Consider the following 21,372-nt stretch of genomic DNA (forward strand, 5'->3'; position numbering starts at 1 on the left):
GTCAGGCTTGATATTCTAATAGGCTAACCCAATGGTTTTGAAAAATGTTAACATCCTTTTGGGGTTTTGAATAGTGTATTTGGGAAAGTAAGGGGTTGAGCTGTTTTCCAAACAGTATGTCATGTATCCCACTTGACTAAAATAAAAACCCAAACCACTAAGTGGCACCTGCCTTTTGCTGGAAAAGAACAGAAAGAAATCTGCTGTAGTTATAAAATGATGTCCAAAGGATACGGCAAGAACAAGAAAAGGTGAAACTGAGCTGTACTGTAGTGGCTCAGTACAGTTTTGCTTTTTAGAAAAGATGAAAAAAGGTTTTAGTGATGAGTGGCGGCAGTTTCATCAAACTACTAAGTTTCATTTTAAAAACTTGTACACTCAATCTGCACATATGAAAGAATATGGAAGGTATATATGCTACATAGAATACAGCATAAATAGTATATATTTAACTCTCTATATAAATATATATATAGTATAAATATTGCACGTACTTTCTCCTCTTTGCTTTGATGATCCTTGAAGTTAGGTCTCTAGTCCAGAGCAACCAGTAACTTTGGAAGCTTGGCTTACTGAGCAAGTTAAAAGGCTTTTCTTATTTTCTTATTCCCTCTTGTCCTCACCTGTGCTTAAATTATCCTTATCCCACTCCTGTTGAGACATAGTGATAAAGCTTCAGCCTGTTGTACCAGCAAGCCGGTGCTCAATTTTCTGACTGCCGCTGGTTATGGTAGGAATTTCTAACATAGGAGTTTTTGTTTTGAGTGCTGTGATCAGTTCCTAGTTTTGGATTCACTCCTAACTTACTGTGAGCCTTTCTAGTAAAACATTAGATGCCTTTACTTAGGGAGAACAGTCCCTTCCAATAAAATCATATCTTATTCAAGCCATATCAGTTGTGCGAAAGAAGTCATTCAACTCCTGGATGCACCATATAATGCTATGTTTTATCTTAGTCTAGTGTCCTAAAATTGCGAGTCACCCAGTCTTCTTGCTCTGATGGGTATCTTTTATGTCCATATGTACTGTGGAAGAATTTCAATGTGTTTTTGAAATAAAGGCCACATAAATTCATGACATAGGAAGACAGTGTGTATTGCTGTATTAAAGCGAGCCTTCTGGATATGCAGTCCAACGTTAGCATTGATTTGCGCTGAGATAAAGGCTGATATCCTCTGTGTCATGTTGCTGTCAAAGATAAGAGCAAATGCTGTTTTGGTTTTTGAGAGAACGCTTTGGCTAATGAAGACCAGTTGGTAGATGTAGTGGCTGGTGAAGTGGGTCTGCTTAGCAGGGACACGGAAAGGCAGCAGAGACTTCCTGGTGTTACAGCGAGGTGTGTTTTCAGTTGAGAGTTCTTGCTTTTGTTGTCTTTGAATATACTTTTCTGATACCAGTTGTCTTGCCTATACTTTTAGCAGAGAGCAGACCTAATGTATACTTGTAATTTGTACTTTTTTCCGGAGGTATTACCTCCATAGTGTATGTGAGGGAGTTGTTTTTAAGTATTTCTCAATCATTTCAAATTGAGAAGGTACAACACATAATGAATGCATCGAGAGAAAGTGGTTATGAGGTTTTGCACCATTTAGGAAGCACTTAGTCCCAGAATTTTGGGTGATGGAAGTTTTGGAAGCTCATGACTACTGTGGAAAAAGCTGTGGAGGAGATCTGATTATAGAGGAATACTATGAAAATCTGGAACTTTCAAAGAATACTGTGTCAAAAAAAAATCTTAAAGAATATAGTGAATGTGGAAGGGGAAAAAAAAAAAAACTGGTTGGTAAGCTTGGTAAGCTTCCTTTGGACTGCATCCGATCATCTCAAAGAACTACTTCTGGTGTGCACTCTTGGACTACATGTAACTTAAGCTTTTCTTTTTAAATTAAAGGTTCCAGCTTTTTGCAGTATTACTAATGCTACTACTACTAATAAATAATAATAATATTTATTATTTACCCCAGCTCTGCAGACAGGGACATGGGAAGCCTTCCCCAGTTCTTGCAGTGTTAACTCTGCGGCCTGGTTGCAGTACATCAAAATACCACTGGCCGTGTCACTGAAGGTTTTCTCAGCAGGATGTGGAGCAAATGCAAAACCCAACGATGGAAGTGAAAAGTGGCCCAAGGAGAGAAATGTAGTAGAAGAAAAATGCATGCAGAGAGAAGAGAAAAAGCAAGAAAAGCTGGTTTTGATGTGCCCTAGGACTGCATAAAATGCTAAAAGGTTTATTTCCTCCGTAAGTGTAAATACCGTTACATGCTGATGTTAAGTCCCTCTCTCATAGGCTTTAGTTCCTCCCTTAATTTAACCAAGCTTCTGTCTTCGGCAGTGATCTGCTGTCAGAAGTCCTTGTGTGCTGGCTCTTGTGGTGTTGTCTATGTCCTTGATATGTAAATTCGATGAGTAGTTATCCCTTGAGGATGAAAAAATATAATAATAATAAAATCTTGACACATTGATTCTATGAAACAATAAAAGCAGCAACAAAAGGAAAATCGTTTTGTTTATTTATCCCAAATAGTAAACAGGGCACTATTCCACAAAGTCCTGCTGTACGTTGACCATGCCTTGGTGGCACTGCACATCTGCTTGTTACACCGTGCTGAGGTGTGAGACATAAAATGCAGAAATACTTATTTACCTGATGACAACTTGAAAGGTCTAGGTGAGTAGGAAGTGTGTTTGAAAGATAATAGTTTGGAGTTCTGTTGTTTGAATACATCTGGCAGCCTCTTGGCTGTCACTGTCAGAATATCCTAAGGGTGCTTTGCAGCGTGTACCAGAATTACTTCTTTTATATCTAAGCCTAGATTTTCTGAAGTTGGACAGCTTTCCTGTAGCAAGCTAACAAGTCCTTGAGAGGCAAAGAAGTCACAACTTCATGTCTGTTGTAAAAGCTTGTTGTATCAGAGGTGAGGGACCCTTTTCAGGAGTTAATCAAAAAGATCTATGCAAACAAGCAAGGGGATTTTAGTCCTCAGTACAGAGCCTGACATTGTTCGGTGAACCTTCGTGATCTCGTAGGCTGTGGCGTGCTCTCGTGGGCTGGACCCCTTAATAAAAACGTGGGGCTCTGGATGCACAAATTCGTAGCAGCTGTCACAGCTGGGCTGTGGTGAAGTTTGGTCAAGACCCTTTGAACTTTTTATTTCACACTAATCCCATTTAGTGTGATCAGTATGGGGACCTCCAGCTCCTAGGCCTGTTAATTAGGTGTCAAGTGTTGGGCTGGCCGGTGTCAGGCTGTAAAATACAAACACAGGAGAGACTATCCGTAGGGAAGCCAAGTGTTTATTGTCTAAATGTGTAAGAGCCACGGTTCTGCAAAGTTGCCTTCTTAGCCTGAGACGTCCTCGGGGATCTCTAGTCTCTCTTGCTTCTCTCAGGTAAATGGAGGATTAAATAAACATTTTGCCAAAGATATGGCATGGTTGGGTGCTGTAAAAAATAAATAAAAAAGATCCAGTTCTAATAATAATTGTACAGTATAATATCCAATTCTAATAATTGGTTGTTAGGATAGTCCTTTGCCTTCACTCTCTCTTTTTGCCTTTTTTCCCTGTTCATAAGAATGCTGAATTGCTCTGTAGCTCTTTGTTTTGAGCACAGGAGTTTGGGATGGGGGTCTTTGTTTTGCGTAGGTACTTCTGAAATGAAGTTTCTTCCAAGACTTGACCAATGTTTACTTTAACTTGTGCTTTGTAGCATTCAGGGAATAAACAGGGTAACTTAGATCTTCATTTCCCCACCTCAAAGAATCTCAGGGGTTTTTTCAACTCCCCCATCTTTTGCTCTCCATCATTTAAGGAAGGGTAAATATGTAGAATGATATTTCAGCTTTCATACATTTTTGGGTTCCTTTATTTCAGTCTTCCTGTGACAGAAAGTACTGGGGAGTTGTGAGTAGTTTGTTTCATCTCCTTTGAAGAAAAACTTAAATTTATAATCCCAGATCAGACCTTTCCTATAACTCATGCAACTCATCCTGTTAAATGTTTTAATATATAGCACCACTATTTCATTAAACAACATCTAGGAATAATTAGTTCAGCAACGATGCCTAGGAACAAAAGCCCTTCATTTCGTTTAACTTTATAAGTTGGTCTCTTTTGATCTGCAAGAACACATCTGGGGCCTTTAAGAAAGCAGAAAGAAAAATATTAAGCGTTTAGTAAGGCCGTTGGTAGAGATTTCAAAGTACAGTAACCCTTTGGTACCAGAATGTAGCTCAGAGGTGCAAAAAAGTGTAAACTTCTTATTTTGTAAGTACGTGGCACCTCCACATGGTTTGGTGTTGGTTTTGCTAGGAAAGCACCACTGTGTTTTGGCTTTATTTCCAATGTCATAAGAAAAGATGGTCACTTCATCTCCTCCATGCCGTTTTTCCCTTATTTCTGCCCTGTCCCCTTTCTTACCCCAGCTGCATATGGATGGGTTCATCAAGATCACTACTAGAAACCTGACTTTTTTGTTTTTGCCAGGTATCTGTGCTTTAGGATTTGATTTTGCTGTGCCAAACTTTGCACTGCTTTCTTCCTTTAATAGCTTAGAATTGTTTGCCGAGGTGGCAGGGATAAATTATTTGTTCTTTACAGGAGACTCAAATGCTCAGATTTTGAAAATATGCAATATGTGATATAAGTTTACTCCTCTAATGTCAATCACTGTTACTGTCTTGGATTAGAAACTGATTTGCAGTCCAGCTCTTTAAAATTTACCACCTAAAATACCTTCCTCAAGGAAAAGCATAAAAATTCTGTACACCAATTGTTTTTAATTTCACAAACTAAAAAGGATTTTTTGCAAAACCCACTTTTACAAATAGTAATTAATTCCTTTTCTTCTTTGCATAGCAGGGGTAGCCTTTGTTTTGATAGTAATTGGTACAAGGAATTCACTGGGAGTGGTACCATGTCGTTTGATTTGTTAGGTGTGCGTTCTTGTGTTGCTCGTCTGTTGGTGCACTGCACTCGAGTGCTGTTGTTTCCATTCCAAGTAGTTCAGAGGAAAATGCACTAGCTCCGTGATTTGTGCTAATATTTGCCACAATTAATGGAGCCAACCAGATCTCTTTGTAATTATTCATCACTTCTGTTTCGTTTTGTGTAAATCACCTCTATAAGCAAACTTATTTTAGAGGAGGGACAGGAGAATTTTGTTCACAAAAAATGACCTTGTTCTACTTTTTTCACTTAACCTGTCAAAACAGAAGTGAAAAGACCTGAAAATATTATTTTTCATTACGGGTTTTATTTTTAAATTCAGCTTTATGTTCGCTTTGTGTTTGCTTTCTTTAGTGAGCCTTTAACTCCAAGGTTGTGACCTAATAATGACCTCCTCTTTCCACTCGCAATTGCTTTTGACCTACTCCATTAAGTAAAAAGAAATAACCTAACAGAAGGGTAACCAGATCACTGCTACCACACCAAGGAAACAGGCAGGCTTTGGGATGCTCTTCTTTAATCTCTCTATCCACAGAGCCTTCATTTTAATTTGCAAAATTGAACCCAGATCGAGAGCAGTAAAGCCTGAATACGGTAAATATTCATGCCTCAGTGATCTAGAGTGGCTCCATTACATTTCAGAGATTGGGAGAATTACCTTTTGGATTATGTATATTCATGGGCTGATTTTTATTTGAGATATAATATTACTCACATTGGGCTACATGTCACACATTCTACCAAAACCAGCCTTCTCACAAAGCTCCCAATGTTCCTTACATGTAAAAGTTTTACTTCTTTAGCCTATAGTTTCCCCCTTTTATGCTTTTCAAAGTCTGGCAGTAAACAAATTTCTTTTAAAGAAGAAGGGAAAAAATCCCAGTAGAAGTTCTTCTATAAAACCTTCAACCCTGTGTTTACTGTGATATATTCTTTTGCATGTGACTTTGAAGTCTTCAGATAAAAGTATTATTATTGTTCTAAACCAAAATCTATTTGGAGGAGAAAAAAGAATTTGGTTCATTTTGTTGGAAGAAAATTCCAGACAGCCTTTTTTTAACCTATCATTTTGTACTGTTCTTGAGTTCTTCTTGGGTTTTTTTCTTTGAAAAATATTTATTGAAATATATTTTGATAAGTTGCAGAAATTTTAATTGGTATGTAAATTTTAAGCTTATTCCATGCTATGGTTTTACTATGGGTCTGATGTTTGTTGTGTAGATACTTAATGGCTAAATTCAATAGCACTGTGTATACTTCAAATTGCATACCTTGCTATCCGAGTGACGGCCTGCACGCGCAGTACTGCTTACAGTTAAGGTTACTTGACATCTTCATGTTCCTTTTTTTGTCACAACCTTTGAGAGATCTTGGTCTTCTTTATGTGAGAGGATGTACCTTAGACATCTACTGCTGCTTCCTTTGCCTCATCTGTGAAGCATGGGGATCGCTTCCCTGCCTGAAGTCCAGAGCATCCTGTATGGCTGTTAGGATGCTCTTTTGGCTGAAAATGCTATGAAATGCTAAATACTCTGAAAAATCAACCTTTTGCTTTCAGAAAGTGCACGCTGTGGTTTTTCTTGAGAATTAAGACCATGACAAATGATGTGGTGAAATTTTCTCTTTACAGGTGAGAGGCAATGCCATGTTATATCACAAGGGTGAGATGCTGACTGAACTTTATTAAACAAATATTGCAGGAAGATGGAATGCATACAGCACTGTATGGATTTGATGGTTTACAGCAAGTAACAAATTCAGGGCAGTCCAGGCAGAAGAAAAGAAATGGGGGAGTTTCTTACTCAGTGAGCCTCGTTCAGCCTGTGCATTGGATAGATCAGGCTCTGAAAAAGTTTGAGATTATATGCTCAAAAACTACAGGAGAATGCCTACGCACAAAAGGTCACTTAACATCGTGTGCCAAATCTTAATCTTGACACTTGCTAATTTTTGATTTGTGATTGTCTGAATTAATATAACATGCACATAATTTAATTTAAAAATATAACATTAAAGCAGAGCAGCGTGAGAGTATGATCATTGACCCGCATCTTTATTTACTGAGCGCATGGACATATTTTAGATGCTGTGAAAGGAATTAAGCTAAGGAGATTTTCCCATCCCCTTTTATACTGCTTTATTCCTGTACTGCAGTGCAGGCTACTCAAGCAGTGGAGTTATTTTAACAGGAGGAGGAGTATATTAAATAAAATCTGATAGCATGTGTGTGGCATTACATAAGTACCACAGCGATCATTAAGTGGTGCACTTAAAACTTCAGTTAAGAATTCAGGTAAAAGAGCCATTGCATGTGAAATATATAGCATGTGGAAGAAAAAAATGTTTCTTTCTTGGAGCCAAAGTGAGGCTACGGACAAAAAGTAGGTTCTAGAAATATTCCAGACCTTTCAGAAAGATGTTACTGAGTCACAGCATCTCGGTGACATCTGCATGTCTTGGAATTATTTCCTATCAAGGCTGCTGCTGTTTGCAGTTGGTCCAAGCTGCCGTGGGGATGTTGACTGGGAAGAGATGGCTTTCCACAGCCTGATCATGGGGCAGTGTCTGTTACTGTTGTTCAGTGATGTGCTACTGACAACTCTCGATACCTGTCTTATGCTATTCTGGAGTCCTGGCTGAAGATCCGTGGAACTCTGAATGCTCATTAGTTTGTGACATGAACCCCAAAGACTCAGAACATTAAGAAAATATATCATCATTTTTTAAGACAGTGATTTGGGTGGAGGATGTGCATGGAGTAGTGCAAGGGCCTTGAATCGTGATTTTTATTTTTTTTTTGAATGCTTGTTGTTGCTCTCCTGTACTCACAGCCCAGGGATCCTTTTGGTGCTTCTCAAGCAGGAGTGGTTTGCCTTACCTAAAACACTGCACACCCATCTGTAGAACTCTGCTTGTGGATGGTCATCCTTTGGTGGGGGTCCCTTGTTGTGATATGGACACATATCACATACTCCTTTTATGAACACCGCTTTTTAATCCTGTCTTTTCTCTGCTAGAATATGAATGCTAATTATTGCAACTTTGCACTTTTTCATCAGTATTTCAGGGAAGTATGGATTGCTGTATCTTTTGTATCAGAAAGATGCACTTGCAGCACTGGGAGGCAGCAGGATGACTAGGTTCTTATCTGAAGAAGCTATGAGCAATGGCATATGGCTGATAATGCAAGTTGGATAAATAAAGGAAAAGAAGCTCTGATATATTGCAGAAAAGTCATTAGCAGACTTTTTCTGTATCTTGTTTTCTATTAGTCTACTGAACTGCTTTGAAAATCTTAGTGGGCTTTTGCTTTGGTCTTCAAGTAACAGATTCTTTTACATTGAATGTGTTTGTTTATCTCAAGGGCTGGACTTTGGGCAGTCTTTCTGTTTTGCTTTTTTTTTTTTGTTTAAACTGCATTTGAACACATGAGCTTCTTCTCCCTCATCCTTTTTATAGTCCTTTATGTGACGTTTTAAGAACGTTAAAGTGATTATACAAATTTAAAATAACAACAAAAATGAAAGGTAAACTAAATTCACCAAATATAAGATTTCTACATGTGGCTTTTGATTTAAGTGATGAGATGTAATCGATTCCATGTTTACCTACATTGTTTGTATCCAGTAAGGTCTATCACTGTGGAGTTATGCTCGATATTGTTCATTATGTACTTAGAAAACACAAAGTTGGTGATGCAGAACTGCTGTGACCACAGTGTGACCACTTTTTCCTGGCTTCTTTGGAGAGCTTTTATATTCCAGCTAGTAAAGATTTTAGTTCAGCCAATAAACTTTTCGGCTTCTCTACTTTGATCTAAGTTCCTGCAATTAGTTTCCCAATTACTCTTTTTCTTCCTTCTGTTCTACAGTCTTCTCTTACTGTTGCTTATTTTGGTGATGTTGGGAAGCCACATATTTGTGCCCTTCATATTGGGTTGGCAGACTTTGTAGAAAAAGGAAATTCTCATTTCTACTGAGATGCTGCATCCAAGACAAAGATGTGAAGAAGTGGAAACATTCAGTATTGTCTAGATGGTAAATAATTTCATGGTTAATAAGGTTAACTTTTCTAGACTGTTCTGAGTAGTCTAACCTAAATGAGGTCCTCAAGGTTGTGTGGCATACTGAGAATGAAGCCCAGATCTGCTGAGTTTTATCTTTAAATCGTTAATTTGGAATTCTCTTCGTTGCTGCTCATCTATTTTGGACTCTAACTTTAGGAACAGAAAATAAAGCAATGTGCAAGGATTAAAAGATGGATTGCTAAGGGGCACGCCGTGGTTGAGGGCTGATTTGAGAATAGTTACAGCTGAGTAAGACATAATAATGGCTTGAATGCTGAGAATTGCACAGTAGCATTTGGCGTAAAGCTTTTGTTAGTACCAATTCCACAGCTGTCAAAAGGGAAGAGAGCAGAAAAGAAAATGATACTGAGAGTGGAGATCTGCTACCAATTCTGTTCTGTGCTCATTCACCATAAAATCTATTATATATTGACAGAAAACACTACAGAAATGATCTCTGGAACAGACCATTCCCATAGAGAGTTCAGTTCTTGGATCTGAATTTTGAGGTTTCAGCCTTTCACAAATGATGTGTGTAACTTTTCTGTGCTGAAGGCTGTTATCCAAGTACTTGGTGTTTATTTAGGAGAAAAGTATTTTTTTTATTGCCAAAAATACCATTTCAGTATTCAAAGCTTGCTATCTAATGTAGGAACTTCAGGCAGAGTGGTTACCTATCCAACATCCATTAGTAGGAATGCAGCAGGTGGCAACATAGGCAAATTATCAGAAGAAAAACATTTGGTTTCACACAGACCAGAGAAATTCTTGAAAAATGGTTTACAGAAGTGAAAGAGAAGCCAAAATGAAGCCTTGTTAAACTAAATTGCTTCAGTCTGATTGATTAGAGCCAAGACTGATCTTTAAAAGCTGATTTCATTTTTATGCTGAAGAACTCCTTTAAATAAGGAATAGAATAGCAAGCTTATTAGATTTTAGTATAGACAGATATTTTAATAATTTCAATTCATATAAAGAGTCTTTACAGATGGAATCCCAGAATTTAGTGGCAGGTGATGCAAACCTGATTTATAAACACAGAGATTTGCAGGAAAACTCTCTTTCTTTTTTCTTTGTCTAGAATTGAATGGGCTGCGCAGTCTTAGATTTTTGTATTACTAATTATTTTGATGTGATACTTTACGACATGTAATGGTGCTCAGTGTTGTACAAACACCGAGGAAAATAACTTTTTTCTGAACACTTGATGGTTTTTAACCAAGTCAAAAAAAAGTGACTGAAAAGGATTTTGTGGAAGGAATGAGAAGGCAGTGAGGCAGATATGTAGCTAGATACACTATTGCTGTGTTTTTGCTGGTGTAGATGATTAAGGGGAGAATACATTAAGTAAGCTATTCTGAGGTGAGAGTAGATAGTGTGTACGTGTGGCAGCAGAGATGGAGCACATGTCAACCTAATTGCAGCCATGATAATTCTAGAGTTTGATGGGCAGAAACACTCAAAATACGTTAAGAGGCTCAAAGTCTTGGTATTTTCAAATAATTGATAGAGGCATATTCTCAGCCTGTTCACTTCCTAAGTTCTGAAGTTCGGATTCTTCCAGAAGGGCAACCTCCTTAGAAGTGGGAACGGTGTGACATGTGGCTTTATGCCTGTGATGTGCTTGTGTGCAATTCTATTTCATTTTCTTTCTTTCATCCACAGGTGACAAAGAAAGTCAAGTCTATGCAGATGTTCCATACTCCTGTGACGTATGCCATGCAGGGTGACAGAGTAGGCATCTGTGTGACCCAGTTTGATCCCAAACTACTGGAACGAGGCCTGATCTGTACCCCAGAATCACTTCACACCATCCATGCTGCAATAATTTCCCTGACAAAAATCCAGTATTTTCGAGGAGCGCTTCAGACAAAGGCTAAGTTTCATATCACAGTCGGTCATGAAACAGTCATGGGAAGAGTGATGTTTTTCAGTCCGGCTCCTGCTGACTTCAATGAAGAAATTCAAGAAAATGCTTTTGATTTTGATAAAGACTATCTTTATCAAGAGGAGTATTTGTCCAAGGACTCAAAGCCTTCAGAGGAGAATAAAGAAAATGGCCAATCAGAAGTCCAGCTGCCAAAACAACAGTGGGCTCTGCTAGAGTTCGAAAAACCCGTCACTTGCCCTAAGCTGTGCCTTGTGATCGGCTCCAAGCTGGATACGGATATTCATGCAAACACCTGCAGGCTGGCATTCCATGGGGTGCTGCTCCAAGGCACGGAAGACAAGAACTACGCAGAGACTTTTCTTCCAAAGCTGAAAGTATACAAACAAAAGCACAAAGAAGGACAAGTGGAGAGGGTAAGCTGTCCTTTCAGTGCTGTTCATTGGAGAGGGGAATCTTTGTTCTGTCTGAAAACATATGTTGATATGTTGTAGAATTTTCATTGTTATAGTCGAGGTTATACCATTTTCTTACATTTATATACCTGGTGTATTATGTATTTCCTGTTTGCAAAGAGTTGGAGATGGTTCCTCAAGGCTGACAAGTTTATTTAGGTCAGTACAGCACCAAGTAATTTGATACTGTTTTTTCATTGATCCTTCTGATGGTCTAGCCTTCGTGTTCTTCCTGCAAACTTGCCTTGTTTGTATGCCTTCCTAAGTGGGTCAGCTTGTTGTTCTTGTCCCACTTGACAAAGCCTCCACTTTTCCACTGATTTTTTTAAACACAGTTAGCAGTACATTGAAAATATATGTGCTACATGTAAATACATCTGCCTATAAATAACTTAATTGCTTACCCTTAGATGAAAGTAACTGATGAAAATTTTAGCAAATGTTTACTTGATTAGTTAGTATTCCAGGTGTTTTATTAACTTTGGGTAAGAAACTATTAATTTTTATTTTCCTAATCCAAATCCGATTACTTGAACAAAACACTTGGCAATCTTCTCACTGCTTCTTTTCAAAATTCCATTGAAACAGTTTTGAGTATTGAATAAGGTCCCTCCTTTGCTAAAGGAGACTAAACAATTGTCAGTGTAGCTTATCACGTTTGCAATTTATAGTGCAGACGTCTTTGAATACTTTTATGTTTGTTTTACTAATATAACAGTAAAAATAAATTATGTTCCTTCTCAGGGCATGATTTTGTATTAGTGAGGTTCCTTTTTCTAAATGCTTCACTATATTAATTAAATAGGCTATGTATGTTTCCCTCCCTTTCTCTCAGAGGAATCTGTGTTTTTGCTTTTTCAAGCAAAGTTACTCCTTTGTGTTTCCACTGCTGATTTCAGAGGCCATTCTTTTCAAATGAGCAAGAAGACTTCATTGTCAAAATTCCAAAACCATTTCTTTTTGGATGCTCATCTTGTCACTAGAAAGGAAGCAGAAGAGGCAATCTGTAACTTTCTAGAATCTTTTCTTTGTTAAGATGGGTTGTAAGAGATGCCAGAATCAGTAGTCACTCTTTGTGTTAGATGTATTGTGTTTCCCCTGTTCGAAATGGCTGGCTGCCTTTCTCTTTGGCTGGTGATACTGAACTAGAACACCAAGTTGCAGGTAGTCTTTCCTCTGAGCTGCAGAGAAGAAAGACCAAATGTAAATGTCTGGATCTCAATTCTACTTATTATTCTGATTGCTCTAATCTGAACTCGTGAAACATTTCTCTTCATCTCTGCTAAAAATGTACTTGCTTGTGCCCAGACCATGCTGCCAATATCCGGAGAGACCTGGCTTACCAAGTGCTGTTGTTTCTCTGTGGCTGTTGGGAATATGAATGGGAACAAAAGTTGGTGTGACCCATGGAGGCACATGCTGTTTGGTTCTTGTTTAACTGAAATGAACCAGTCCCGGCTTCTTTCTTTATTTTTGCTCCTAAGTAAGGCACTTGTATAAGGCCTTACTGTATAAGGGAGTGCAAAACTTGTGGAGTGCTGTGAGGTTATGAATTTACTGGCTTGGCACACGTAGCCTTGGTGATGTGCTTTCAGTGGCTTTCTTTTTTTGCATAATCTTCAAATCCTTTATTGGTTTACTTCTGCTATTGATTTTAGTGTGTAAATAGTAGAATAACATTAGTCAGATTATTCATATGTGAATTTCATTGATAAAATAACTAGTGAATGTAGGTTGAATATTTTGCCAACACAGTAATTTACTGAGTATAGTGAACGAGCCCATTACCTTCCCTTGTCCTTTGAAGTAAAGAGTTATAGAGGTTACCTTATCCTTTCCTTAGGTGTTGCATGGTATTCCCTGCCTATGGGCCCCTGTCAGTCTGTCTGAATACTGACAGATGCTGTGTTTGGGTAGCTGCCACCAAGCCGTCTGTCTGTCTGTGGGTTGGGTTTGTTCTCAGGTTCTGGCTCCTGTTCCACTGCTCAGCTTGGAGGTGTTTCCCCCTCTTGCACTACAGGGCAGAGGAGCAAAACTGGTGCTGGAAATTCAGGGGTGTGCAGGGATTGGGGAGGGCTGGTGGGGAGAGGGCTGTGCCGGCTACCAAGGCGTGCTGGGGAGGTACTGAGGGCACTTGTTGTGGTGGCTCCTCTAATGTCTGTGCTTTCGTGGAGCAGAGAGCAGTGGGAACAATTGGGTGGTACAGTGACTTTTTTAGTACACAAAGTCACTAGCTAATAGAAAATCTGAATCAGCTGGGCCCACCCTGCTGCTGAATGGCTGCTGGATGGCTGGAGATTAGGATCGCTGAATTTAGGGTGTCTATTCTTGGCACTGATGCAGGAAAGTTTCATTCTCTCTGTTGAGCAAGGAAGCCTTCCTCCCCACACACCTTCCCTGGGGAGGCATTAAAAACGTAAAACTAAAAATTCCACATTACCTTCGTGAGAAGTGAGAACTCCTCCTCCGGAGAATGCTGCTGCGGAAAAAGGTGCTGTGAGAGAAGGGAGCGGGCAGCGCCTCCCAGCCGCTCCATGGGGTCTGCAGCCCCCTGCTCACTGCTGGGATTGGAGCCAGCTGATTGACCCAGGAGAAATCAGGGAGCCGTGGTTGGGCTTTCTGTTCTTGCTCTGATTCGTTGGGTGCTTCCATGGCTGTGGGGGCAGACACCTGCTGCATGGGCAGCTTTGCAGAACTTTGGCTGACAAATGTATTTTAAACAGGAGAAAGTGCTAGGCTGGCAACAGATGGCTTGTAGTTACAGTATTACACGGGGCTGAGAGTGCTGTTGCAAACAGCAGCATTACTGTCCTTAAGGACAGTGATGCGAGAGTCTTGGCAAAAATAACTAACAGATGATGTGCTGAGAAAGTTTGTACCTTGGAATGGTGGTTGTGGGGTGGGCTTGGGGAACTGCAGCGGCCAGCACCCCCCAGAGGCAGACAAGGAGTTAATGAGGATTAACAGCAACTGCTGGCCCTGGTTGGGTGCTCAGTTCTGCAGGGGAAGGAGGCTTCTATTCATCCTAACCGAGTCTGAAATACCTCCCTCTCTGAACTTTGCTTCTGTGTGGCATCACAGCTTAATTCCAATGTGAGTCATGGAGCTGTTACTCAGTTCCTGGGATAAACCCCTCCTTCATGTTTATCATGTTATTTGCTCTCTGGCTTCCCTGGAGATGTAGGTTGAATGCAGTGAGCTTCAACTGAAAAGTGAACTTCAGAAGTGCATCGTGCTTTCCTGTGTGACTCAGAAATTCTGCCTGTTTTGAGAAGTGTTTGCACAAGCAGGATTTATCTTAGGATGTCTCTTGCAGGGTCTTATTGTGGAGGATGCTCGTAAATCTGTAGCTCTGTGCAAGAAACAAAAGGAGAAGGAAAACTGCCTTGTTTGTAGAGCACAAACTGCACTTTTAAGCCTGGTAAAGGAAAGTAAAAGCGTACCTCAGCTGTGATTGTTTCCCATTTTGAGCATAACCATGTTTTTCTCTGGGAATGGTCTTGTCCTTCCTAAAGATAATTTTTCTATATTATCTGACATTAACAAGAATGAATTCGCTGTATTTAAAAAAATTAATGTTCTTTTCCTCAATATCTGCCTTGCTTTCAGGCTTTGCTTACTTGAAGGTAATAAAGTTGTTTCTTCAGCAGTTTCCTTTCATGTGTCACCGCCATGGGCCATCCTGGTTTTTATTCACATCTGTGGTGTTCCCAAATTTTGTGCTTGCTGGATAGTGACTTTCCTGAACTTATTCTCGTGGGCTGCACAGATCACTTATTGCTTCATAACAAGATGCTGCTAATTGTCTGAATACTGGTGTGATCTAAGCATCTGTCCCCAGGGAGAAAAGTATTGTTGCAGGAGTGGGATGTGAAAGCAGAGTAAGTTACTGAGATTTTTATCAGGGTGACAGAACATCTGAATGGCAGATAAAAAAGATTATCTTTTAATAGTGTTGGCATCTCTCCTCTTCTTACAGTAGAATAACAAGAGCTGTGTCAGAGAACACTCATACAGTGAGTGGTCACCTGGAAGGTTTCATTGGCACCACTTAGCAGATATTCTGGCCTTCCTGAAGACTGGGTGAGACTGGAGATGAGTACTGGTGAGCGGCTGCAGGAAACATTTGAATTTGTTGACTACTAGCAATGACTCAGGCTGTTTATCAAGTTGGTATTCCCAAGCAGACATCTTGAAATGGAGCAGTTGTGAAAATGTCATTTTTAAACTTTGCTTTAACAGTTATCAGCGGTGTTTTCTCTAATTCCGTATGGCTTTTTGTGAGTGCAAATACCAACATAAAATTTACAAAGTACATATCAAGTTGATAGTAGCTCAGCCACAAACTTTGAATTTTGAAGGAAGAAAAATAAACTCGACCATGGATGAAGGGGGAATGTCCAGTGTGGATTGCAGAGGGAATGAAGCCACATGCTGGGGAGAATGACTTTGCTCTGAGAAAGTAAAGCAGAGTATCCATGTCAGGGAAGATTCCCAAGGAGGAGGTCATGTGAAAGCAAATGGTAGTGCTTTTTTTCACCAAGTACTTTGCAATTATCAGTAATAGCAGAACGTTTCACAAAGTTGTGCCCACACCTTGCACGTAAAGTCTTTGTCACAGAAATACAGTTCCTTGCGTTTTTTTGTTGCATGGTTTCAGTGCTGCTCAGATTGAAGGAAAGTACATTTTGTCTGCTCAGGTGCTTTGATTCTTTATATCCAGCTTATTTCTAGACAAAAGCCGTTTCTTTGGTTTACTAGGGCTAATGCTTCAGCTGCTATTTACTTACAGCTGTGCTGTAGTTCCAGCAGGATAGTGAGTAAAACACTCCAGCAGCCAGGCAATGGTACTTTGTAAAGAGAGAATCTGGGTGTCTGATCTATCTGTGCCATCCACAGCGTAGCAAAGACCAAATTGAACAGTGAAAAAGAATTGGGTGCTGCCTGCAGGCATTGAGCTGGGCTAGCTGCAGAACCTCTGTGACTCCAACTGGGAGGAATGGTGGATGCCACTCCATCTACTGTAAACATGCAGACGCCACAATTAATATTTTTCCTGCTTTGAAGTCTGAACATGAGTTTGTTTGGTTCTGCTTGGCTGCTGATGGTATGCTAAATACAGTAATAATACAGAGATGAAGGCAATCAGGTGAATAAAAGTGCACAGCACATTCACTAGTTAAAACGCACTGTAAAATAGGTATATAAAAGATGCATTTATTTATTGGCTTGTGTTCTGGTTTTGAGTAAGAGATTTTCTGAAGCTGAGTGGGGGAAGGGAGGACTGTATGCTCTTTAAACAGAGGTACCATCTCCATTAAACAGCACCAAGTGTTGATATTAGATTGACAAGTGTGTAGATTGATAAGAGTTTAATAAATTTGTCATAAGAGTACCAGTTAAGTCATAGAATCTGCTTGCTTACTCATACATAATCTTGTTATTTTGTTCACTCACCAAAGAAAGAATGGCATGCTCCACATGACTGGCTAGTATAATTTTGCAAGGTTTGAGTAACACCTATGCTTGTTATTTATATTATTAAATTTAAAATGCAGACATGCTTTTGGGTCTTGCAAGTGTATGGACAGCTGGTCTTGATTTTTCTGAGGTTGTGTAAGAGTCACCTGTGGGGGAATCGGTTTGTCAGCAAGGCAACCAATGCACCATTTTATTTATTGGATACGAAAATAAATTTAGAATGTTACTTAGGTTGCGAAATCACTTGAAAGCACTTAAAAGTTAGGAAATACCAGATTTACAGTTGCCTATGCAACATTAATTCTGTTCCCCTGTGTCTCTGCACTGTGTTCTTAATAAGGCGGGGGTTTTTGGATGTGGTCATGTGAAGACTGTATAGTGGGCCATATCAAAGAGGGACATGAGTAAGACTGTATGGACATCTGGCATTTCTTAACTTAAGTGCCCAATTCTGCAACTTAAATAACTTAAGCTTAAATAAATGTGATTTCCTAGACATTTTTAAAAGTAAAAAGGTAAAGTGAAACTAAAACCATGTATTCCTGAACTGTAACAATCCCTCTACTGTATGCCTTCATTAGGACTGGAGGTAGTCAGCAGCGTAGCACAGATTCGTACGGCTTACTGCTGCAGGCTGTTAGCCAGACATCAGGAGGAAGCCTCTCCAAGCATGGTGGCAGATGCTGGGCTTGGGCAGAGGGCTCGTATGCAGGCTGGGGAGCATCAGGAGAGCAGACAGACTTGGGACACGTGTACATCCGTGTGGTGTCTTTGCAGGGGTACGTCTGCCATCTCCCTCGCCTCTGGTTGCTCTGGGCAGGCTGTCCCACTTCATTTCCAGTGAGGGGTTTGTAAGCCTCTGTTCTTTGCTCTTGTCGACCTTCCCAAGTCATATCTAGGCAGTTTCCTTTACAAACAATTCAAATTACTGTCATCATGCCTGTTGATCTGCTGCTGTGCACTGGAGTCATGCATTGTCCAAAGTTAACTTTGCTGTGTCTGATATTTCTTTTTGAGTGTTTAAGACCACAGAACTTTACTAAATAAGTGAAGAAAGCCGTGTGAGGGTCTTCAGTTGTGATGTTATCATGAGTCTTTCTGGTTGATCAGAAGCATGGCCCAGGAGACTTCTTTGGCCTTTCTGCAAGCCACGGTCAGGACTTCTGCACAACAGCTCACCCCTTTCCTGCTTGGTCTGCGAGCATTACAGGTTTTCAGTCTTCTTATAACTTCCAGACAGAACTGTTTTCTCTGGGGCTGGAAGTCCTGAGCAGTGCAGACCTCTTCTTTCCTTCCCTGATGATGTTGTCTTTTCTTACATAAAGGAAACAATGCAGGTGGTTGTGAACTTTAAAATCATGCTGTCAACTGTTTTCTTCTCTTGGTGAAATGAATGTGTTCTTAACTAGGCCATGTTGGGAATTCTACCTGTCAGAAATCTAAATAGAGTTGAATGAAATTTGCGCTGTGAAGGTGTATGTAAGCATATTAGTGCTCTGTTTCTACCTGTGCGTGCCTGGAGACTTGAACTGGTACACACAGAGCTTTTAAAGCTCAGTCAGGCCTTGTTTACATGGCTCAATAATGAAGAATCCTTTTCACTACTGTGCTGCTTTTGACCAGGTTACTGTTGATGGGAAAATGTTTGGGGAGAAGCAAAGGTGGTTTTTTTTTTGTTTTGTTTTTTTTTGTTTTGTTTTTTTGTTTGTTTTTGTTTTTGCTTTTTGGCTCTTAGAAATTCTCAGATGCTGTTGCACTTCTGCAGAGAAAGAAAGGCAAAGAAAGGAAGATACCTCTTGCATCCAATAAACATTGGCTTTGGAGAGAAGGGGCAAACATCTGAAAGCCAAAGCTAATGGCCCTGTGGTGGGTTCCTGCTCTGTTAAAGCAACAGTAATGAGACGTGAAGTGCTGAAGGAGATGAACTTTTCTTCTCATGCATCCTGGACTCATGTTCAAAGGCAGAAGTTTGGTTTGTTTGCTTGGAAGATGATGAGAAGAAGGTCTTCAGAGGGAGCCCTGTGCACAACTACAGGCCTGTGGTGCAGGAGGGAATTCCAGAAAGAAAAGCCTCTAATTCTTTCACACTGATGTAAGCTCTTGAGGAAACAACGTAACTGACCAAATCTTTATTTGTGCCACGTCCTTCACCTACATCTTGGTAAAGAACTAAAAGCAAGAACAGCCTGTGGAGAATTAAAAAAGCTGCAAACTCAGTCGTCACTGAAATCCTGTCAGTTCTTTTCAGCTTTGCCCTTTTGTGGCCTCATGTGCAGCTGTTCCCTAAATGTACAAACCCGTGTTTTAAAGAGGGAGAGCAGGAATTTGCAGCCTCCAAAACATTCCCGGGTCTGTGCAGAAATGGAAAGTGTTCTAGAAACTAATGAGCTGTTACTGATCGTGATGAAGATGTCTCAAGTGTACTTCTTCTAAAGAACAAACTGTAATACTACCTGGTATTTTCGGATTTGATCTTATATTCTTTGTTCTTTTTCCTTTCCTCCTTTCTGCTTTGGTTTCAGTGAATAATGTTTTCAATTTACTAAGTTTCATCAGACCTGTTTTTATCACTTTTAAATAATTTTCTTTTGCTATTGATTGAAGGCAGTATAATCTTTTCTGATTTAACTTAAGCTTATTCTTGTTCCATCTTTTTCTAGTTATTTCTATATGTTTATATTATATGAATAATATTTTACTTTTTCTGACTCAATCTTCATTTCCCAGTTCGCTCTGGCACAGGTCTGTTCCCTTTGCAGCTGTGTGCATTGGTTCCGATCCCCGTATTTTTTCTCAGTTGTATTAAGACATGGAGTTACTCACACACAAAATATGGATTGTTTGACAGGGTGTTGATGACAGTATGACAGTAGGTTTTTGTTTTGTTTTGTTTTGTTTTTAATGGTGATTTAACAGGGTAGGCAGTATAGCTTGCTATCCTTGCTCAAAGGGAAATCCCATGGTTATTTGTCCTTACTGTTATGCTGTGGTTCACGCTGTGCTGGCAGATGTGACGTTAACTGCAGTTTTGCAGGCAATATGCTGCAGTGTAAGTACTGCTTGGCTGGGGAGTGTGAGGAGGTGCTTTATTTTTTCAGTGAACTTCTTGGTATTAGCAAAAGTGTTACATGCCAGAGATGCACATACTTCACCTACGGTTATAAAGTGCTATTTACTTTTCTCTTGCAAACACAAAAGCCAAGTGGGAAGGGATATTTCATAAACTCAGTGCTATTGTATCCTCTGGTCTAAGCCATAAAACAAGAGTAACAGAGACGTTCCCTTTGAACTTGAAATCCCTCTCTAAGCTGCTGATCTAACCTAAGGGAGAGGGGGAGACTACACCAGCCAGAAAATGTTCTCTTCTGGGTATTTCTCTTCCCCCCTACCCCTTTTCTTTTTCTAAAGTCCTTAAGTGAGTTTGATGCTGCACCTCTGCCCATAAATTTATAAAAATATTATCGTAATGTAGGTCAGTGAACTGAAACGCCACTGTACACCACAGGGGATTAAAGTCAGAGAGGCAGCCCTCTCCCACTCCCACTAGGTCATATGACAATATAAACAAGAAATGCAAGGAGCCTTCAGCTTTTTCTTGCCCTAATCCTTTGTTTATGCAGCACTTAAACTGACTTTCGGGGTCGTCTCTGTCTGGCATTAAAGCCCTAAAGCTTTTTGAAGTTTCCCTGAAGTTAATAAAATTAGTCTGCCCTCATTGCTAGGCCCCTTGCTGCTGCTTCGGAGCAGACTGCATATCCCTTACTGTCTTTGCGGCGCTTGGCTTTTTAAGTTAATAATATTTTATAACAAAAAAGTGTTTGAGAGAGAGTCAGAGATCTCCCCAAAGGCCATTCAGCTAACAGGCAGAGTGGTTGCTGTTGTAGATGCTCTGAAAACTCAGAGGGGATTAACTTAAAATCCAGTGATCCGAGGTAAATTGCTGGTAGAGTAATTGGAAGTGGTGAGTTTCAACTGGAGAGAACGAGACGTGTTTCTGTGGCTTTTAACAAATGAAGACTAAAAAGTATTTTTTCTACTATTTTTGTAAAATTGTCTCAAAGTTGAGATAAATGAGGTTTCCTTTGCAGTAGTTACCTCCAGGCTGTACCCCTTTACCGATTGATTGTACTGCAAAGACTGATTAACTACCATAGCTCGTGTCAGCGATCTATCACTAAGTTGTCTTCATGGGTAAATCGGTGACAGGCTGATTTGGGGTTGGGGCACAGTTGTACTTCATGTGCGGGGCTGTCTTCAGCCTGTAAGGGTTTTATTCCAGCAGTTGCTAAGCACTACTAAGGAGATTCATCTTCTGATGGCAAATGATGTTCAGGGAATAATGGGAATACGGGCAGAAGATGAACGATTGGCAAAGGAGGGTATGTGCCATAAAATCACATCTCCTTATGGGGAAGAAAAGGTGCTTTAATAAATAATAATAATAATGGTATTGATTGTGGTTATCATTGCTGCTTTATCTGGGAGCCCTTGGTGCCTGTGGCACATGTTTGTAGAGATTGCTCAATTCTTAGGACA

The 21,372-nt window shown here is 39.9% G+C and overlaps 1 protein-coding gene across 1 annotated transcript in view; it reads left to right on the plus strand.

The window, feature by feature from the left end:
• EEFSEC (eukaryotic elongation factor, selenocysteine-tRNA specific) overlaps positions 1 to 21,372 on the plus strand; it is a 113,102-nt gene that overhangs the window by 49,433 nt on the left and 42,297 nt on the right. Inside the window, exon 5 of the mRNA XM_042823720.1 lies at positions 10,678 to 11,316. Coding sequence (XP_042679654.1) covers positions 10,678 to 11,316 — 639 coding nt within the window. The remainder of the gene's footprint in view (positions 1 to 10,677; positions 11,317 to 21,372) is intronic.

This window comes from Centrocercus urophasianus, unplaced genomic scaffold (genome assembly GCF_019232065.1).
Source record: "Centrocercus urophasianus isolate 14NV4802_14NV808 unplaced genomic scaffold, USGS_Curo_1.0 seq_22, whole genome shotgun sequence".
In the NCBI taxonomy this organism is placed as follows: Eukaryota; Metazoa; Chordata; class Aves; order Galliformes; family Phasianidae; genus Centrocercus; species Centrocercus urophasianus.